We start from the raw sequence: 19897 nt of genomic DNA, 5'->3' as shown, positions 1-19897 counted from the left end.
ATGCATAATCAACTTAAATTAGCAGACAACCCTGCAAGCGACGTAGATGCAACCTTACCAACCTCGGAGCAACAACCATCAGAACCATCAAATAATTCGACATCTACTTCGTCACCCTCACCAACAGAATCAATAGAATCAACTCTACCAGGCGTCAAACTACCAAAAACTTCAACACAATGGTCAGAAGCAAACGCCTACTTCCAACTGCAACAACATACACTGCCAAGCTACCACGACATTGACGCATTTGCATATACATTTCAAAAAATGATTTACGACTACTTTGCCTTAAATTATGGCACCATCAAACGATCAACAACAACAACAAAAGTTCCAACAAATCTATAAAAGAATTAAAAAATAAATTTGAGCAACTAAAATTATTGGGCCGCAACAAACAGGGCTTTGACAATCTTATCAAGATCAACAAGTAAGGACTGCGGAGCCAACTTGTTATCAACAAAAATATCAAAATCTGATAAGTCATGTGGTGACATCAACTCAACTGAAACGACGATTCTGGTGGACATGCAGAAGAATATTTGCCCAGACAGAAAATTTGAACGTCAGTGATTGCGCACATTATTTCAAACAAATACTATCAGATGATAACCAGAAAAAATGCCAACTACCAAACTGGACTCAACAGCTACAAAAACCATCAACACCCTGCAACGCAACCCCTCCATCATACCACGAAATATCTACAATAGTTCGCAAGTACAAAGCTAGATCATCACCTTGCCCACTCGATCAAATCTCGATAATTTCATTTAAAAAATGCCCTATATTACGCACTATTTTACACAAACAATTGTCAGGCAAAATCCCAATTTGTTGGAAAAAGGGCTTCACGATCCTCATCCACAACAAGGGAGACGCTCACAATCCTTCCAGCTTCAGACCAATAACCTTGCAACCAACACTCTACAAAATATTTTCATCTTTCATAGATAATAGAATTTAAAAATTTTTAGAAATCAACAATTTCATAAATAAAAACATCCAAAAGGGCTTCTACCCGAAAATAGATGGTGTAACGGAACATAATCAGCTTTTAACTCACCTACTCTACGATGCGAAGAACCACTATCGTCGCACTTCTCGATCTTCGCAACGCATTCGGTGAAGTCAGCCATAAACTCATATCATCAACTCTGGATTTTCATCACATCCCCTCTCAAATTATCAAACTAATTGAACATATATATATATACCAACTACTCAATCACAGTTTCCGGATGCGACCAACTAACCCCGCCCATTTTAATCAAGCGTGGTGTATTGCAAGGTGATCCCGTGTCTCCACTGTTTTTCAACCTCTGCTTCAACCCCCTGATGAAAGTCATAAAACAAACAGAGTACCAACAATGCGGGTACATATGGGGTCCGTCAGCCAGCTTAAAGACAAGAGCGTGGCTTCAGTTCGCAGACGACACGGCCATTATCGCCAACAGCACCGAAAGTGCTCAAAAACTCATAGATGTAAATCACGCTTGGTGCAAAGCAACTGGAATAAGTTTGAGAACTGACAAGTGTTCCTCGTTCGGTATGCGAAAACGCAGCGGGGTTTACGAACAATTCCTTCCGGCGCTATCGATCGACATCAAATAAATCTCCATGTTGACATCGGAGATATTTCGAATATCTGGGGAAAAAATATGATTTCGAAGGCAACAACACAAACGCCAAAAACCAGATGATCATCAAACTCAAAACATTACTATCAACCGTCAGTGAACTGGATACAACAGTTCAGTGGAAGCTTGAAATCCTTAGAAAATATCTTCCATCTCAATTTGCGTTTGAATTTCGCATGTACAACATTTCACTGACTTGGATTAATATGCATCTGGACACCCTAATCACCGAAACAGTAAGATCATGGCTGTCATTGTCCATTAGTAGCTGTCTGTCGGAGACATTGTCGCTCCCATATAAATTAGGCGGCCCAAACGTTAGATCTCTCAAAAATTTTGCCGAATTTTTGAGATTAAAACTCCGTAGCTACCTGAAATCAAACGGCAACGAAGAACTTAAATGTTTATGGAGCGAGTCCTATAGCAATTATATAAAAATCGACAATTTGCTTCCTGACTCAAAGGACATAAAACCGGCACTCAGCATGTTAACGATCAAACAACAAAATGCAGAACTCGAACATCTATCGTTACTCCGTTGCCAAGGGACAATTTTAAAAGTGATCAAAGGCCAGATTCCCGCAGCTCACTGGTCGAAATTCACTGCAAACCTCCCAGAAGTACTGTTCAAATTTGTTAGGAGAAGTCTCATCCAACAACTCCCCACAAATGCAAATTTGTTCAGATGGGGCAAATCATCAACGGCTGACTGCCCATTGTGTAAAGCGCGGCAAACAAACAAACATGTTCTGTCTAATTGCAATTTGGTGGCAGCACTAAAAAGATTCACAATGCGTCACAACAAAATTTTAAACATAATTATAGAAAGGTTGAAAGCATGCGCGGGTCCAGAGGTTTCGATATATGCAGATGGGGACTATGATGGGATCCCTCCAGTGTCTTGTCTCTTTAAATCCCTACGTCCTGACATCGCAATACTTCGTGACGACACAATAGAAATATTAGAGCTGACGGTCTGCCATGAATTCAACCTACTCAACTCAAAAAAATATAAAACCATCAAATACTCAGAAAATCTCAAAAATAATTTGCATGACAATTCAATACACCTGAAAATAATAGTTAATACTTTTGAAATTTCAACATTGGGCTTTTGCAATTTTTTAAATTTATCATTAATCAATAACATTTGGTCAGATCAATTTTATAATAACCTTATTAACTCTGTAATACGGTCATCTTATGCCATCTACTGTGAACGCAATAACAATTGAACTGTTCGTTTAAAACTAATCATATCTCGTTGTACTCGTTTATTTCAAATGATGAGCATCGTAGAATACTACTGTATTTAATTTAATTTAAATCAATTTATCTATTTTATTTTATTTTATTAAATTTTAATTAGACTTTTATCTCATTTTACTATATTTCATATTTTTCTAGAAATAAAAGAGAGTTCACATTATTATTATTATTGTTATTATTATTATTATTAATAAAAACTCACATAAATTTTCAAAGAAAATAAAACGTTAGTTCGTCGTCCTTCGTCGGAAAACTTTTCAAAAATCCCAAAATTTTGAAATTCTTGAACTGCTTATGTCCTTTACTGAACCCCTTATGTCTTCTTTGTGGCGCTAAACAAACGAACAAGCACGTAGTTTCCAACTTTGGATCCGTAGTCGCGTTAAAACGATATACAGAAAGACATGATAGAATTTTATCAGAAATTTCATCAATTGCTTGATGTCAAGCCGTTCATCTGATTGCCTGATATTTGCTGATATCGTAATGTCACAATGTCACAACTGTTCGTCAACCTACGTCCAGACATCGCCATTCTACAGGGCAAAAAAATTGAAGTCGTTGAGTTGACAGTGTGCCATGAAACTAATCTAATTCATTTTAAAAATTACAAGCAATCGAAATACATTAATAATTTAAATTCATGTTTAACTTTTGATTATAAAAACTATAATATTATTTTAAAAACATTTGAAATTACTCCGATCGGCTTTTTTAATATTTTAAATTTTATATCTCTTTTAAAACTTCATTGTCTAATACACTTATTGATAAATTGATCAATTCTGTAATTAAATCGACATACGCTATATATTGCGACAGAAACATTGTATGACCATTTTAAATAAGCCTCCTATTTGCACTTGTCAAATGATAATGAGTAATAGGGTTTTATCATATACTAAATTATTACCAATAACTAGATTTTTATTACTATATATATTGAATATTGTATCATACTGTATGTTTTATGATATTTGATTGAAAAAAAGAAGTGTGCCCATTATATTATTAATCACCTTCATCATCACAATAAACACTATTATCATCTTCATCATCTTAATCATCATCATCACCGTCATCATCATCGTCATAACCATCATCGTCATCATCTTAACCATCATCATCATCGTCTTTACTATCATCATTACCGTCCTTGCCATCATCATCATCATCGTCATGAAGCTGGATGACGTCACACAGATAGGAAGGCAGGTGAGACAGACGTTAAAGTCTAATTGATAATATTTCATGGCGAGGCCATGATGATGATGATTGTCATCGTCGTGATGACGATGATGATGACGATGATGATGGTGTGATGATTATGATTTTGATGATGATGATGACGGTGATGATAAGGATTGCTATGATTATGGTGGTGATGTAACGATTGTGATGTGACGACGACGACGACGATGATGATAATGACGTGATGGTTATGATGATGATGGTGGTGATGAAGATGACGACGATGGTGGTCATTATGAAGACGATGATAGTGATGAAATTGATAACAAAGGTTTGATGCGAAATTGTTATTGAATTGGGATTTCTGTAGTTACTTGGATTAGATTAGCGTTTCTATTACTGTTGGCATTCAAATAAACGTTCAACAAAGTTTATGTAACAAATTTATTGTAATTTTATGTTTGATGTAATTTAATGTTAAACATTACACTAATAAATATGTTACGGTAATAAACAAAGTTAAATATATAAAATATAAGCCGATGTGAATGTCAGTTGTGTTGGGTCAAACTTAAAAGCACCTTCAATCGCAACCTCCTCCTCCTCCTCCTTCTTTTTTTTTCTTCTTCTTCTTTTTCTTCTTCTTCTTTTTCTTCTTCTTTTTTTTCTTTTTCTTCCTCTTCTTCTTCTTCTTCTTATTATTATTATTACTGTGATTGATTCATATAAATCAGCGTCACTGTCATAATCATTTTCTCCGGAGCGTCGTCATTAGTTTCGTTATCAGAATAAATAAGGTGATTAGCGCTGTAGCAGCAATCATCATCATCACCAGCATCACCAGCATCATCATTACCATCATCACTATCATCATTGTCATCATCATCGTCTTCATTTTCATCATCATCATCCCCACCATCATCATTACCATCATCGCCATCATTCTTATAAATTACCTCCAATGTTTTCAAGTGCTGTTAGCGTCATCACGGTCAGTATCATCATCGGTGACGTCATTGTCATCCCTACTGTTGTTGTTATTAATCATCATCAGCAACACCACCACCACCATCATCATCATCATGCTCCTCCTCCTCATCACCATCATGAATTACGTCATAACGCTGATCCTACATGCAATTACATGCTCATAATGCATAATTAGCTGCTCATTTCATTGACGTAATCATCCATTTCTTGATTTTTATTATTATTACTACTATTATTATCACTATTATTATTATTTTTATTATTATTATTATTTTTAGAAAAAAAGAAGAAAAGGAAAAATAAAGAAGACATCACCAACCAACTAAAAAAGAAATTTTGGTCAACATGCAAAAATATATTTCAACCGGCAAGTGACGTTCAACCTGCGTTTGAAATTTCACACTGCCAAAATTATTTTCAAAATATTTTAAAAGAATCTCAGCATAGCAATTGCTGCTTACCACCATGGATTTCGCGGCAAAAACACGCTACAATTCCTTTCAACACCAACTCTCCAACTTATAATGAAATTGCATCAATAATTAAAAAATGTAAATCAAAGGCATCTCCATGTCCTCTGGACCAAATTTCGATAATAATATTTAAAAGATATTTAATTCTACGCACAATTCTTCACCAATTATTGGTTGAATGCTGGAGGTCATCCACAATTCCGTCATGTTGGAGAAAGGCCCTGACAAAACTAATCTACAAAAAGGGTGATCCTAACGACCCGGCAAGCTTTCGACCGATAACATTACAGCCAGTCCTTTATAAAATTTTTTCAACATTCATCAATAACAGAATATATAACTATTTAAAAATGAACAACCTTATCGACACAACAACTTAGAAAGGTTTCTACCCAGGGATTGACGGCGTTGCAGAGCATACTCAACTGTTGACGCATCTGCTAAAGATTCCAAAAGGCATCAACGATCAATCATCGTCACTCTTTTGGACCTAAGAAACGCGTTCGGTGAGGTTAGTCATGCTCTCATCATATCAGCCCTGAAGTATCACCACGTTCCGACACATGTGAGCAATCTAATCAAATCAATCTATAATGATTACTCGATAACAGTATCAGCAAGCGATGAACTGACACCGTTCATTCAAGTGGGATGTGAAGTGCTCCAGGGCGATCCTTGTTCGCCCCTACTATTTAATCTTTGTTTTAACCCACTAATGAAAGTAGTGGAAAAAAAAATACCGGCAATGTGGTTATCTTTGGGGTCCAGCAGCTAATCTAAAATCAAAAGCATGGCTCCAATTTGCAGATGATACCGCAATTGTCGCCAACAGCACAGAAGGTGCCCAGAGGCTGATCGATATCAACAATGCATGGTGCCAATGGACAGGCATGAAGATAAGACCTGACAAATGCTGCACATTTGGAATGCGCAAGAAAGAAGGTCAGTTTGAACAATTTCTACCCAGATTATCACTTGATGATGTGTCAATGCCTCAAATATGTATCAACGAACAATTTACATATTTGGGTAGAAAATATGATTTTGAAGGCAAAAATACGAAAGTAAAAGACCATCTCCAAATTAAACTAAGAACCATGCTGAACGCAAATGATCAGTTAGACACCACCGCTCAATGGAAACTACAAATTTTAAAATATTTTGTTCCATCGCAATTCTCATTTGATTTAAGAGTATACGACATACCTGTTACATGGATTGAAAAAAGCCTCGACGCAATGATCACAGAGTCGGTAAGAGGTTGGCTTTCACTTCCGGTCAGCAGTTGTGTTGCGGAAATTCTGACTTTGCCCTATAAAAACGGAGGCCTCAACATTCGATCACTGAAAAATTATGCTGAGTTATTAAGAATGAAGCTGCGTGGTGGTCTAAGATTTAATGCAGATGATGAAATGAAATGTCTGTGGGAAGAATCGGCCAATGGTAACAAAAATATAGACAACATTATGCAAAAGGTCGATCTCAAACAGGCACTCAAAATATGTAAACAAGGTCAGCATGACCTGGACTTTAATCATATATCTTCATTACAATACCAAGGAATCTCGTTAAGATCAATAAAAGACCACATTAATGCTTCTGAAGTCACGCGATGGTCTGATTTGACGAGAAGAGCACCAGAGATTCAAATTCACAAGAAAATATCTAATCCAGCAACTGCTGACCAACTCAAATTTGTTTAGATGGGGGAAGGCAAGTAGTGACTTGTGCCCATTATGTAATGCGAAACAAACGAACAAGCATGTTCTATCAAACTGCGGCTCAACCGTTGTATTGGGAAAATATTTGGAGCGTCACAACAAAATTCTTGCTTTAATCGTTGACCACTTGAAATCATGTGCGAAACCAGAATTAAACATATTTGCGGATCTCGATAACGAAACAATCCGTCCAGTATCGCACGTATTCAAATCGCTTCGTCCTGATATCGCAATAGTCAAGAACAATACCACCGAGATTCTGGAGCTAACGGTTTGTCACGAGAAAAACTTCACCTCATCCAAACTCTACAAACAAGAAAAATACAATAAGAATCTCAAAAATGATTTGTCAAATGATTATTTAAATTTTAATGTTTTAATTAAAACTTTTGAGATTAGTCCTATAGGTTTCTACAATCCTTTTAAACTGTCATTAATCGATTTAACTTGGCCAGACATTTTTAAAGATAACCTAACAAATTGTGCAATTAGTTCATCGTATGCAATATACTGTGAAAGGAACAAAACATGAACAATTTTTTGTATCATTTTTTATCATCCTTGTACTCTGATGTGAATGATAAGCATTGATGACTATAATCATTTAGATATTTATGAAATTTGATTTTAGATTTTTGAGGTTCAATAATAAAAAGTGTTTCCATTATTATTATTATTATTATTATTATTATTATTATTATTATTATTATTATTATTATTATTATTATTTGAACATTGCTTTTTATTTGATTATTATTATTATTAATATTATTATTATTATTTGAACATTGCTTTTTATTTGATAGAAAGAACTGTCAATATAATACTATAATACATTAAAATGATATATTAAAATAAGATAAAATAAAATAGAGTTAAAATTAATAAAAACTGTTAGTCTGTATCGCTCATCAATCGATACGAATGAGTAGGTTCTAATGGGAGATATTAGTTTAAAATAGGATTCATTCGGTGTTTCTGTCACAATATATTGAATATGATGTTGATGATGACAAAGAAGACTTTATTAAAATATTTCTGATATGTTCAGACCAAACTAAATTGACAAGTGCTAAATTAAAAGTGTTATAAAATCCTAATACAAAAATTTAGAAAGTTCTTATTGAAAGTTTAAATTCATAGTATTCGCTTTTTAGATTTAATTGCAAATTTTGATTGCGTTTGTTAATTTAGAATTCTTTCAATTTTGACATATTTGTTTCATGACTCACCGCTAGTTCTAAGACTGCGATGATGTCGTTGTGAACTTGAACACCCTGGGACGCAACGACTTGAAAACTGTTAGAACTGGATGGCAATCTTCATGACCGAAGTCGGCAAATATCGGAACATCTGGATTTGCGCACTTTTTGGTGTTTTCTAAAATTATTGTTAAAACCATGTTGTGTCAAATTGCTAACTTTTTTTAAAGCTGACGTTGAGCAGAAGTTAGACATAACATAATTGGTAGCTGCTGAATGATAGCTTTCATAACAAATTTAAAAATAGCCTCTGCAAGTGTGGCTGTCGTTTTAGACCAACAAATAATTTGAGACGCACTGACATGTTCTTTCGCTGCTGTCTTCATCACTATACCTTGCCAACTTAGAGATATAAGGTGGGCGAATTCAATTTTTCATTACTCGGATTTAAAATTTTTAAGAGTAAGATTAATGTCATTTGAGTCCGAAAGCAAATGTCTATTTTGGTGTGGTCTTTAGTCGATTTGCTCTACAGGTTTTTTATTTTCTCGCTTTTGTTAAATTTGAGGACGTCGTCAAGTTTTACTTATAGTGATTCGGCAAAGTTTTTCAGCGATCTGATGTTTCAACCACCCAGTGTATAAAGTAATGAAAGCATCTCCGCCAAACAACTGCTTACAGGCAGAGCCAGCCAACTTCTAACAGCATCGGTAATCAAAGGGTCCAAGTTGTTTGCAATCCAAGTCAGTCTTAAGGTTTGCAGCTTCCTTTGAGCTGTGGTTTCGAGATTAGAAATAATTAACAGCATAATTTGGCAGTTCAATCAATGATTAGCATCGGCAAGAATAGTCCGTAGGTTCTATTTTTTTTTAATTCTCATTTTCATTCCGGTAGCGGTTGAGGTCAATTAGCGGTTGACCTGGTTGAGGCCAATTAACTTTTGTGCACCTTCGTTGCTATTGGCGATTATTGCTGAATCGTCAGCCAATTAGAACCAGGCTCTTGCTTTCACGTTGGCTGCATGACCCGGTGTATTGCCGCATTGAAGGTATTTTTTATTTTTAACAATTTCATCAGTAGATTGGAACAAAGTTTGAATAGCAATGGTGAGGAAGGATTTTGCATGTACGTTGATGCATTTTAAAACCTTTCTCCCTCGCAGATGCTACAGCAACAACATGACAATAAATTATTATTACTATTAGAACTATTGTTCATTGTCAGAATTAAATATTATATTCAAGTTAGGAGATAAAATTGTTTTATTCAGGTTGAAAATTAGCGAACGTTTAGTACATCGCCAGGAGTGTCTCACGAGACTTACAAATGACTTGCAGTGAATACTAAAAAATTTCACCATATTAATATTAAAATTTAAATTAGGATATTTAACAAATTAAAACTACAAAACTACCTTAAAGCAATTAAAAATAAAATACAACTTTAGCAAAATTGAAAATAATCGTTCAACGTGATTGGAAAGTGAAACATGTGACACATAATTAGGTGGTTACATAATTTTGTATTGATACAATTATGTTTGTAAATAAATCAAATGGTGGTACAATTTTGTGGTCTGTTGGTTATTATTCACGTATTAGACAATATTCATTTCCTATTATTCCATGAATTATGAAAAACCAGCAGCACGTATTAGACAATATTCATTTCCTATGAATCAACGCTTGGCAAATAATAATTCGGCATGGATTTTAATGACGTGAATTGAGTTGCCCATCAGCCAGTCAGTCATTATTAATGTTGGTCTGCCATAAAATTTGATGTAATGCTGGTTTTCCATGCAATTTGCTGTAATGCTGGCATGCCATACAACATGCTCTAATATTGCCAATACAATTGTTATATTCTACGATTCTTCTATTAAGTAATTAATTATCTTTCCTTTATTTAAAATATTAATAATAACATAATTATAATTGGTAGTAATATTAAAATATTCATTGGTGTCTTAATTATTCAATATCCCTTTTAAATCACTTTTCCTCAAAAAAATATAATAATTACCATCTCTCCCTCTTACGACGTCACGATCACATGGTACGAGTATAGAAATCATCATATTTATATTTATTACCATTGTAGCCTTGTTATGTCATAGCCTTTTTATCATTATATCATCAACTTCAGCTCTATCATCTTATTTTATTCTATTTAAACCACCCTGGTTTGATCACCATTCCGGTTTTTTATCATAAAACTCTTCCTCTAAATCACAATCACATTCTCCATAATCATCATTCCATCTCTTATGATCGTCTACAACATGAACTGAACATCATCAACAACATCATCGTCGCTATGATCATTAATTGCATCGTTATCATAATCGTCGTCGTCATCGTCATCATCATCAACAACAATAACAACATTGTCAACTATATAATTATCATCATCCTCAACAACATTCTTATCATCGTCATCAACAGCAACATTTTTTTCATCATCATCAACAACATTCTTATCATCATCCTCAACAACATTCTTATCATCGTCATCAACAGCAACATTTTTTTCATCATCATCAACAACATTTTTATCATCATCATCATCCTCATCATCGTCGTTGTCATCATCATTATCATCGTCGTCGTCATCATCATCATCATCATGACGTTAATCAAATCAAGAGCATGTCGTTGTCATTGGCTTCATTTTTTCACCTTTGATTTTTATCTGGTCTGAATATTGTTCCAGCGAGGCCGATCGATAGCGCGTTCACTGGAGTTACATCTACGACATCATCGGCATCATCATCATTACTGTCATAATAATAATAAGAAGAATAATAATAATTATAATAATAATAGTAATAATTATAATAATAATAATGATGATCGTCATCAGCATCATTATCACCATTGTCAAAATGATAAACAAATCAATTTTTAAAACAATATCTTTTCAAACCTCACCAAATCAACATCTTTTCAACCGTAATCATCATCATCATCATCATCCCCCTCATCATCATCACTATCACCATTGTCGGCATCATCACCATCATCTCCATCGTCATTGTCTTCTTTCCCAGAAATCTCCACCACCACCATCGCCACCATCATGCCTCCCCATTTGCACGTAAGCAGCTAATTGCGATTTGTAGAACTGGATTAAGTCGATAAACCGGACGATAACCAACCTCAAAACACGCGCTTGTGTGTGCGTGTGTGTGTATCTATGTTTGTTTGTTTGTGTGTGCATGTATGAGTGTGTGTATTTGTGCGTGTATGTGCAGTACACAAAATATAGAGAGTATATTGATAGGTATTGTGTATTTTTGTTGTATATTTTTGCAAAAAAAAGCAAGCGTTTAGTACATGCAGTAGGTAAAATAGTGCGTATGTGTGCCAGTGTGTGTGTGTGCATGTAAATTTGTTGTGTGTGTGTGTGTTGTGTGTGTGTGTGCGTATGGTGAACGTGAATGGTCAATGCATTGTGGGTGTGTGTTTGTGTGTGTGTGTTTGTGTGCGCGCCTAAACATAAAATTGATCACGTATTGGTGGATTTGAAATTTGCACTGATCAAACAACTGCGAACATGTGCGTTCTTCAGCATGGCAAACAACAAACATACCTGAACGTCGCAAAACAAAAACCTCGCTTGTCCAACTTCACAAATATTTCCAAAGCAAATACCCACCCATAACCATTGTCACCAGGTGCTATTGTGTGGTGTGTGTGTGGTATGTGTGTGGTGTGTGTGTGGTGTGTGCGTGTGTAGTGTGTGTGTGTGTCGGAGTGCATATATAAGTCTGCCTCTGCTCTCAATTAGATGTGTTTGTTTGAAATGGAGTTCATTTAAAACACAAACTGTCCCGAAGGGCAAATTGATTTGCATTGAACTATTGGAAATCGTTGCCAGCAAATCTGAGAGCACAGTTCGTGCAAACAAAACAACTTTTATATTCAGACATATTTCATTCATGCACTAATACATTGATAGGTTGTTTTTTCATTCTTTTACTTTGGCGCACCTACATTCACTCATTCCTCCAATCATGACTCTTGCACTCAGATAACCAATCACGTATAAGCACGTTTCCGTATGAGCATTGTTCACGAAAGTTCGAAGGGACTGCTTCAACATAAAAATATTTTTTGATTCATGTTTCGTGATTCGGCGGACGTATTTGCAAGGGCATATTTTTCAGTTTTATTTAAATTTGCAATGCTGAATCGCCCAAATCCCATTTATGTGCTTCTCAAGTTGATTCAATAATTGAGTGACGTTCCGATCGAAAGCATTGGCAGCTATCCACTAGACAGCATGATATATCAGAGGAAATGAACAATCATACAATATATTTTATTTGCTTCAAAAATAAAAAAAGAAGACAGGATGATCATTATCAAGTTATAAGGTAACTTATCTAGCATGGCCACCTTACAAATAATTTTAGACAAAATGAAATTTGAACACAAAATTTCACGAGTAATCCACCATAGACATGTTAGTTGTTAGCATCAAACAAACTTAACTATGTTAGTAAAACATGTTAGTTGTTAGTAAAATTTTTGTCAATTTCATTAATTATTCGCTTAGAGTCAGACATTAAATTAAAATATACAGATCATCATAACAGTATGATCATAACAATAGCAACGTTTGTTTCAATCATCTGTATCATCCTATCATCTGTATCATCCAATCACCTGTATCATACCGCTAGTTTGGTTGCCAATAAATATTACATAATAATAAAATAAATAGATTTTAAATCAAAGTTTCAAAAATTAACAACTGAACAAATTACGTATGGAATTTAAAGAAATCTTGGATAATTTTTAAAAAATGGAAAAATTGTTACAACTCTTGTTTATTACAAATCTAATAACGTATAGAGCAGATGGTTTCTGGAAACTATTTATACGAACTCGTGTTTATAAAGTAAAAATTTTATGTACATCGGGCAGGCAGAGACCATCCATACATCTTGAAAAATGAAACTCCATAAACATGTAGGAGCCGAATCTGCTGAACCAACCAGCTGCAAATGTTTCTATGCTACAATTTGAAATCTCGGGATTATGACAACAACAAATACTGTCAACAAGTATGAATTGATATGTAACCGAGTGAGTACAGCTCAATGTTTCACAATTGTGTTGTTTTTAACTTATATGCTCTCTATGATGAAGCTTCAACAACATTTTGGAGAGGCAGGAATTACAAACAACTGGAAAAACTCATCAAAATTCAAAACGTGTATCAAAATTATTTCACTGTTAACAAACATTTTTGTTTCCAAAATTTGGCAAACAGTTAAGCCAGCATGTTCTTACGACGTCAACTATCCAAGAGGCACAGATTGCATTCAAAATATTGGGGCGAGAGTTGAAATACGCTCTTCATGATATTCATTTAAATATTTAGCTACGTGTCACAAACACAAATGATACGTGAAGGAATTAATGAAAATAAACATTTAAACTATTATATATATATACATAAAAATATGTTTATATATATATATACATATACACATAAACATACATTTACATATGCATACATATATACATGTATGTATTTACATAAAAAAAACCACCGCAATTCAAATACGTATGTACATAAAAGTAAAAAAAACGTGAAAATCTTTAATGTTGCAGGCCCGTCAGAACAAACACGTCTCAGATTACAAACTTCACAAGTACCCGGACCAGGATTAATGTAAGTACCAATACAAATAGCAACGCAGTATCGTACATGTGCAGAAGTACCAGTACAAATAGCATACAAACCTCCGTGTGAACCTGTACCTACGCATTCATTAAAAAAATGTTAGCTTGTACATGTTCTCAAATATGCATCCATATCTTAACAAGATAAACACACACTTGTTTAAACATATTATACATGTTTTTGTATATATATACAAAAATATGCACAATTAAAATTCTAGGAATGCATATGCCTAGCAATCAACGGTGGGCTATCAACCGTGGGCTACTTAAGTACTCGTGTTTTTAACATCATAGGTGAACCCATGACATGGTTTTTTTTAAATATTAAACAAAATTAAACGCAAATGTAATTATCAGATCAAATACAAATATGTAACAGTTTCATTCTTCATTGTCTAAATCATGACAACATCATTTGGGGAGATGGTTCGGATTTTTCAATAAACAATATACTGTGATGTCAGAGACGATTATCACGAATATTAAACTAATACACTTACCAACTGACTAAAAAATATTATCTATCCAACAATTAAATTTTTGCTCAATCATTATTTGTATTATAAAAATTTAAATGGTATTCAGTCTGTTATTTTTTTAAATTTTTAATTCTAATTTTTTCATGTCATTAAAACAGTAAATACGCAACAAAATTCATCCAGCAAGATTAAATATATATCGAACAAAATATCCAACTTCACAAGCTGCCGCATTTTAAAGGACCCAACTATCCTTTCTGCAATCAAAAACAACCATTATATCACGCTATTTAATAAGAAACTTAAAAATTTAGCTGCTAATTATAGATCACCAGAAAACAGGATGGCTGGATTTCATTTTGAACGTAAGTTGTGTTAGGCTGGAGGGGATGGATTCTGTTTTGCTTGTCTGCGATGTTTGGTTGGTGTTACTCTAACTGGGTTCGCTTGTTTGTTTGTTTTGTTTGCTTATATTGACTTAGCGTTGCAGGTGTGCTGATTCTTATTTTGCATTCATTGTCTATTTTAGTTATGTTAGAAATATACATTTGTATAGATTTTGTTTATTTAATTTGACTATCTTAGTTTACGTTGGCTTATTTTCAAAATAAGCCAACGTAAACTAAGATAGTCAAAAAAAAAAATAAAAAAAAATTTTCGATGTATATTAACAGTTAAGACCTTTTCCAAACACATCAAAATCACAAATCTGCAAAAAAAAAAAAATTCACTCTGGAAAAGAAATGTTTTCAGACTTTTGCGAAATGTCGACACAGGGACGCGAAGCAGATGTAGTTGAAGACTCTTCCACACCACACAGAGAGACCTTAATGGCAAACTCTCTTTTACTTATAACTAACTTGGAAATTGGAATATTTAGTAAGTCAGGGTTGATCGAACGGAGACAAGGAAAGGACAGAATTCTAGGCGAACATATTTCTCTAAGGTAATTCGGAGTTGTATTGTTTAAGCACTTGTAAACTTGTGTGGCAATGCTACAAAGAATGGAAGCCAATAGATCAATAGTAAACCAATGCAATTCACGAAGTGTTGGAATCACATGGTCGAATCTTGACAATTTTAGCTGCCTGATTCTAAATCGACTGCAGTCTTTCGATATATATATATATATATATATATATATATATATATATATATATAGTTTGTGTGTGTGCATATGTGCGTGTATGTGTGTAGTTGTGCATCATAGCATTTAGCAAATGTATGGGTTGGAAACTGATTTGTATGAGCTAATTATAAGGAGGATTATCAGAAGAGACATCACACGACACAATAAAGTCGCATGCAACTTGCGACACATTTCACATACAACTATCAATAAAGACAACATCGACAACATAATAATCAAACAACACTATGCTGATAACAAGAGCAACAACTTACATGACGGGCAGAAAACATCAACAATTATTATTATTATTGTATAGAGGTAAAGCGCATTTTACTAATTTCAAATGCCCATACATGTGCTTTAAAATAACAACTTAAAAACACACACACAAGTACAACGAAATTAACTGCAAAATACAACAGCAACAACCATAACAAGATGCCAGCAAGCTTCATCCAATCAACGACATCAGAAATATCAGGCCAGCACAGGTTGTAGAGAATGGATGTTATAAAAGCACACCACAATGAAGAAGTTGATGAGATTTCAAACTACTTTGTTGGTCTGTTGTGGTTTGTGGTTGTGTTTTTGCTGGTTGTAGTGTGTTGTGGTTGGCTGTGGTTGATTTTGGTTTGTTGCGGTTTGTTGGGGGGTGGTTATGGCTGGTGGTGGTTTCTTGTTGTTTTGTATAAATCTGATGTGCAAAATGATTTTGTAAAATTTCAAACTCTTATTTTAGATTTAACTTTTATAAAAGCGCAATAAAGTCGAAAGAAGATGGATATATATGAAAAATATAAATATGATGTCATCATCTGAAGCCAACATCGTATGCAAACATTTAGAAGTATGTAGAACAAAACGAAACACCAGTGAAGTCGGTGGAAGCTTTTGGAATAAAAAATGGAAATCAAATGATAATGATATAAAATAAATTCTTGGTTGGTCGGCACGACTAAGTCGCAGGATACAAAATATTAATCATATAATTGTTTTTATAAATGCTTGATTGATGATGTTAAATTTTAATATAAATATATATATATATATATATATATATGTGTGTGTGTGTGTGTATGTATGTGGGTGTGTGTGTGTAACATTGCGGCTTAACAATGCGGAAAATGCGGTGATATTTCATAATAACTGTATATACGACAGTTTGTACCCAAATTATATATATATATATATATATATATATATATATATAAGCTTAGATAAAAACCAAAAAGTTTATAAATAATAAATGAAATTTTTAAAACGTCTTCGGTTGTAACGTGAAATGGTGAGAAGTTCTAAAGGGTGGCACAGTTGTAGAGTTAAAAAAATTTTAAATTCGTAAAAGTTCAAACAAAAATAAAGTTCAATGAAGTTTGAAATGCGACCGACTACTTTAACTTCAATGCTAGTCAACGTTGTAGACATCTACCTACATACAGTTATTAATGTGAGTCAGTAAACCGGAACTCTATTCAATTCAATTACTCAGAGCTGGGCTAGGGATGAGCGTCGAATGTTGTAACTGACCGTCAAGTGTGCTACTGCTGACTGCTGAAACTTTTTTAGTTTGAACTCATAAGCAATCTTGCTTGCATTTTTGCAGTGATCATTTAAACATGAACTTTATGAACTGTAAGAACTCAAGAATGAAAATCAAAAAGTTCGAACTTCTCAACTATGGTCTCTTGTAACATTGCAGCTAACATTTGGCTTATCAATCAGTGCAATCAGTAATACCTATAGATCAATCATAACCAAAAGTTACAAAAATTAATTTTATTCAACTATAAATCAATCTGTGACCAAGAAATTAATCACCATTTTAAACTTTATTTTCAAAGTCTTGATTCGCACGTATTCACTAGCCTAGCACAAAGTATTTGTTATTGGCAACTCTGAAATACTGAAAAAGAATTGTACCAAAAAATTAACAACAACAAAATTAACAATCTATCCAATATAACAACAATTTAAGAATCATCCAATCAACCAACAACTTTATAAAAGAACCAACCCAAACACCAACACAAAAACAGCATAACAGAAAAACTTGTAAGTAAATTAAGGATTGTAAATCGTGCAACATAACTGCATGACATTAGACATTCACATCGTTGTAATCGTGCTGATAAACACCAACAGTGTAGTATATGGTATGAAAGCACGCCCGTAGATAAGCATGCCTACCTGCTTATATATAGAGACATATACAGAGACATATACACATAGACATATACATAGACATGTACATACAAACATACATATATATATATACGTACTTGCATACATACATTCATACATATATATATATATATATATATATATATACAAACATACATATACATATATACATACATATACATATATATATACAAACATACATATACATTTTAAAATTTTAAATATAAACAACATCCTTGTATACTTTGTCTCAATTTTCATGCTTAAATAGCTACATGAATAACTTTCGCTTTCTTATAAAGATTTTTTTTTACTCTAATAAATACTATTCACAGTAAGCCTTTAAGAGACAATCCTACTTTTTATTCAAATCCAGCCCGAATAAAATCAATAAATATAAGATGAAACTAAAAGGACCGAAGGTCTGGGAAACGGTGATTTCACTTGAGATTGAAGCTCTCAGTCACTTGCATTTGTTTAAATCTAAAATTAAACGCTACCTGATTCAAAAAAATACTATTTTCTAGAATTATGAAGTGTTTGTTATTATCGACTATATAAAACTATGTTGTTGAACTACTTAAATCTTTGATTTAAGTTGATCAATGTTGATTTTATTTAGATAGGGTGACTTTCCTATGAGCATTTAGTTTAGTTTACGCCTCTTTTTCAAAAAATGAAATATTCAAATATTCATAAAACGGGTTCATACATACATAAATACATACATTCATACATACAAAAAAACATCCATCCATACATACATACATCCATCCATCCATCCATCCATAAATACATACATACATACATACATACATACATACATACATACATACATACATACATACATTACATACATACATACATACATACATACATACATACATACATACATACATACATACATACATACATACATACATACATACATACATACATACATACATACATACATACATACATACATACATACATACATACATTACATACATACATACATACATACATACATACATACATACATACATACATACATACATACATACATACATACATACATTGTATGTTGGGCTCCGCCTGGTTGAGAGCGCTACCCAACACCTCCTGCAGCACTAGACTGGATGACTCCTGTGTTCGCGTGAGCCTTGGTTTGAGACTCGGAGCCCAGATCGTGACAGAATACGATGAACTTGGATACCATAGCCTTTTTTGTCGTCTAGGTCCTGGAAGACAAGCCAGACATACGGCTGTCAACGAATACCTGGTACGATGTTTTCAAAAGGCTGGTATCCTGGTTATAAAAGAACCCATGGGTTTGATAGAGGAAGGAGCCTTTAGGCCTGATGGTTACACTATCACCCCATGGGCTCAGGGACGGTCCCTGGCTTGGGACGTTACCTTACCCCACACTATGGCTGACCGATATATCGGCTACACTTCAGTGGAGGCGGGCACTGCTGCCCTTAAAGCGTCCGATTTCAAAAATGAAAAATACGTTTCATTAAACATTTTAAGCAAAATATTTCAACCCATTTGCATTGAAACGTTCGGACCAACAGATAAGCACACATCATTATTTATTAACGAATTAACAAGAAAAATAGTTAATATAACGGGTGATCCTAACGAAGGCAATTATTTAAAACAAACTCTTTCACTGTTATTACAAAAATTTAATTCCTTTTGCATTCTGGATGGAGCTGCTAGATACCTGACTGTGCGAGACCAGGGACATAGATAAAAGTTGAACTCGGAAACGATTGCATGCCTAACCATGGCTTGTTCATCAAAACGGGTTCATACATACATACATACATACATACATACATGCATACATACATACGTACATACATGCATACATACAAAATTGTATGTATGCTAAATAAAAATTATTTACATTTGTATATTGAATGT

At 33.9% G+C, this 19897-nt stretch overlaps 2 protein-coding genes across 2 annotated transcripts; both read left to right on the top strand.

The window, feature by feature from the left end:
- Positions 1–735, top strand: HELRODRAFT_161018 (hypothetical protein; the record flags this gene model as incomplete). Its single annotated transcript, XM_009021002.1, has 3 exons — positions 1–182; positions 405–568; positions 620–735. The coding sequence occupies 3 exons, from the start codon at positions 1–3 to the stop codon at positions 733–735; spliced, it is 462 nt and encodes a 153-aa protein (XP_009019250.1).
- Positions 736–15434: 14699 nt separating this feature from the next.
- HELRODRAFT_161017 (hypothetical protein) lies at positions 15435–19724 on the top strand (the record flags this gene model as incomplete). Its single annotated transcript, XM_009021001.1, has 3 exons — positions 15435–15616; positions 16225–16293; positions 19094–19724. The coding sequence occupies 3 exons, from the start codon at positions 15435–15437 to the stop codon at positions 19722–19724; spliced, it is 882 nt and encodes a 293-aa protein (XP_009019249.1).
- Positions 19725–19897: the final 173 nt, after the last annotated feature.

Source organism: Helobdella robusta (genome assembly GCF_000326865.2).
Source record: "Helobdella robusta unplaced genomic scaffold HELROscaffold_3, whole genome shotgun sequence".
In the NCBI taxonomy this organism is placed as follows: domain Eukaryota; kingdom Metazoa; phylum Annelida; class Clitellata; order Rhynchobdellida; family Glossiphoniidae; genus Helobdella; species Helobdella robusta.
The sequence above is the reverse complement of the archived record's forward strand: the minus strand, read 5'-3'. Positions and strand labels throughout refer to the sequence as shown.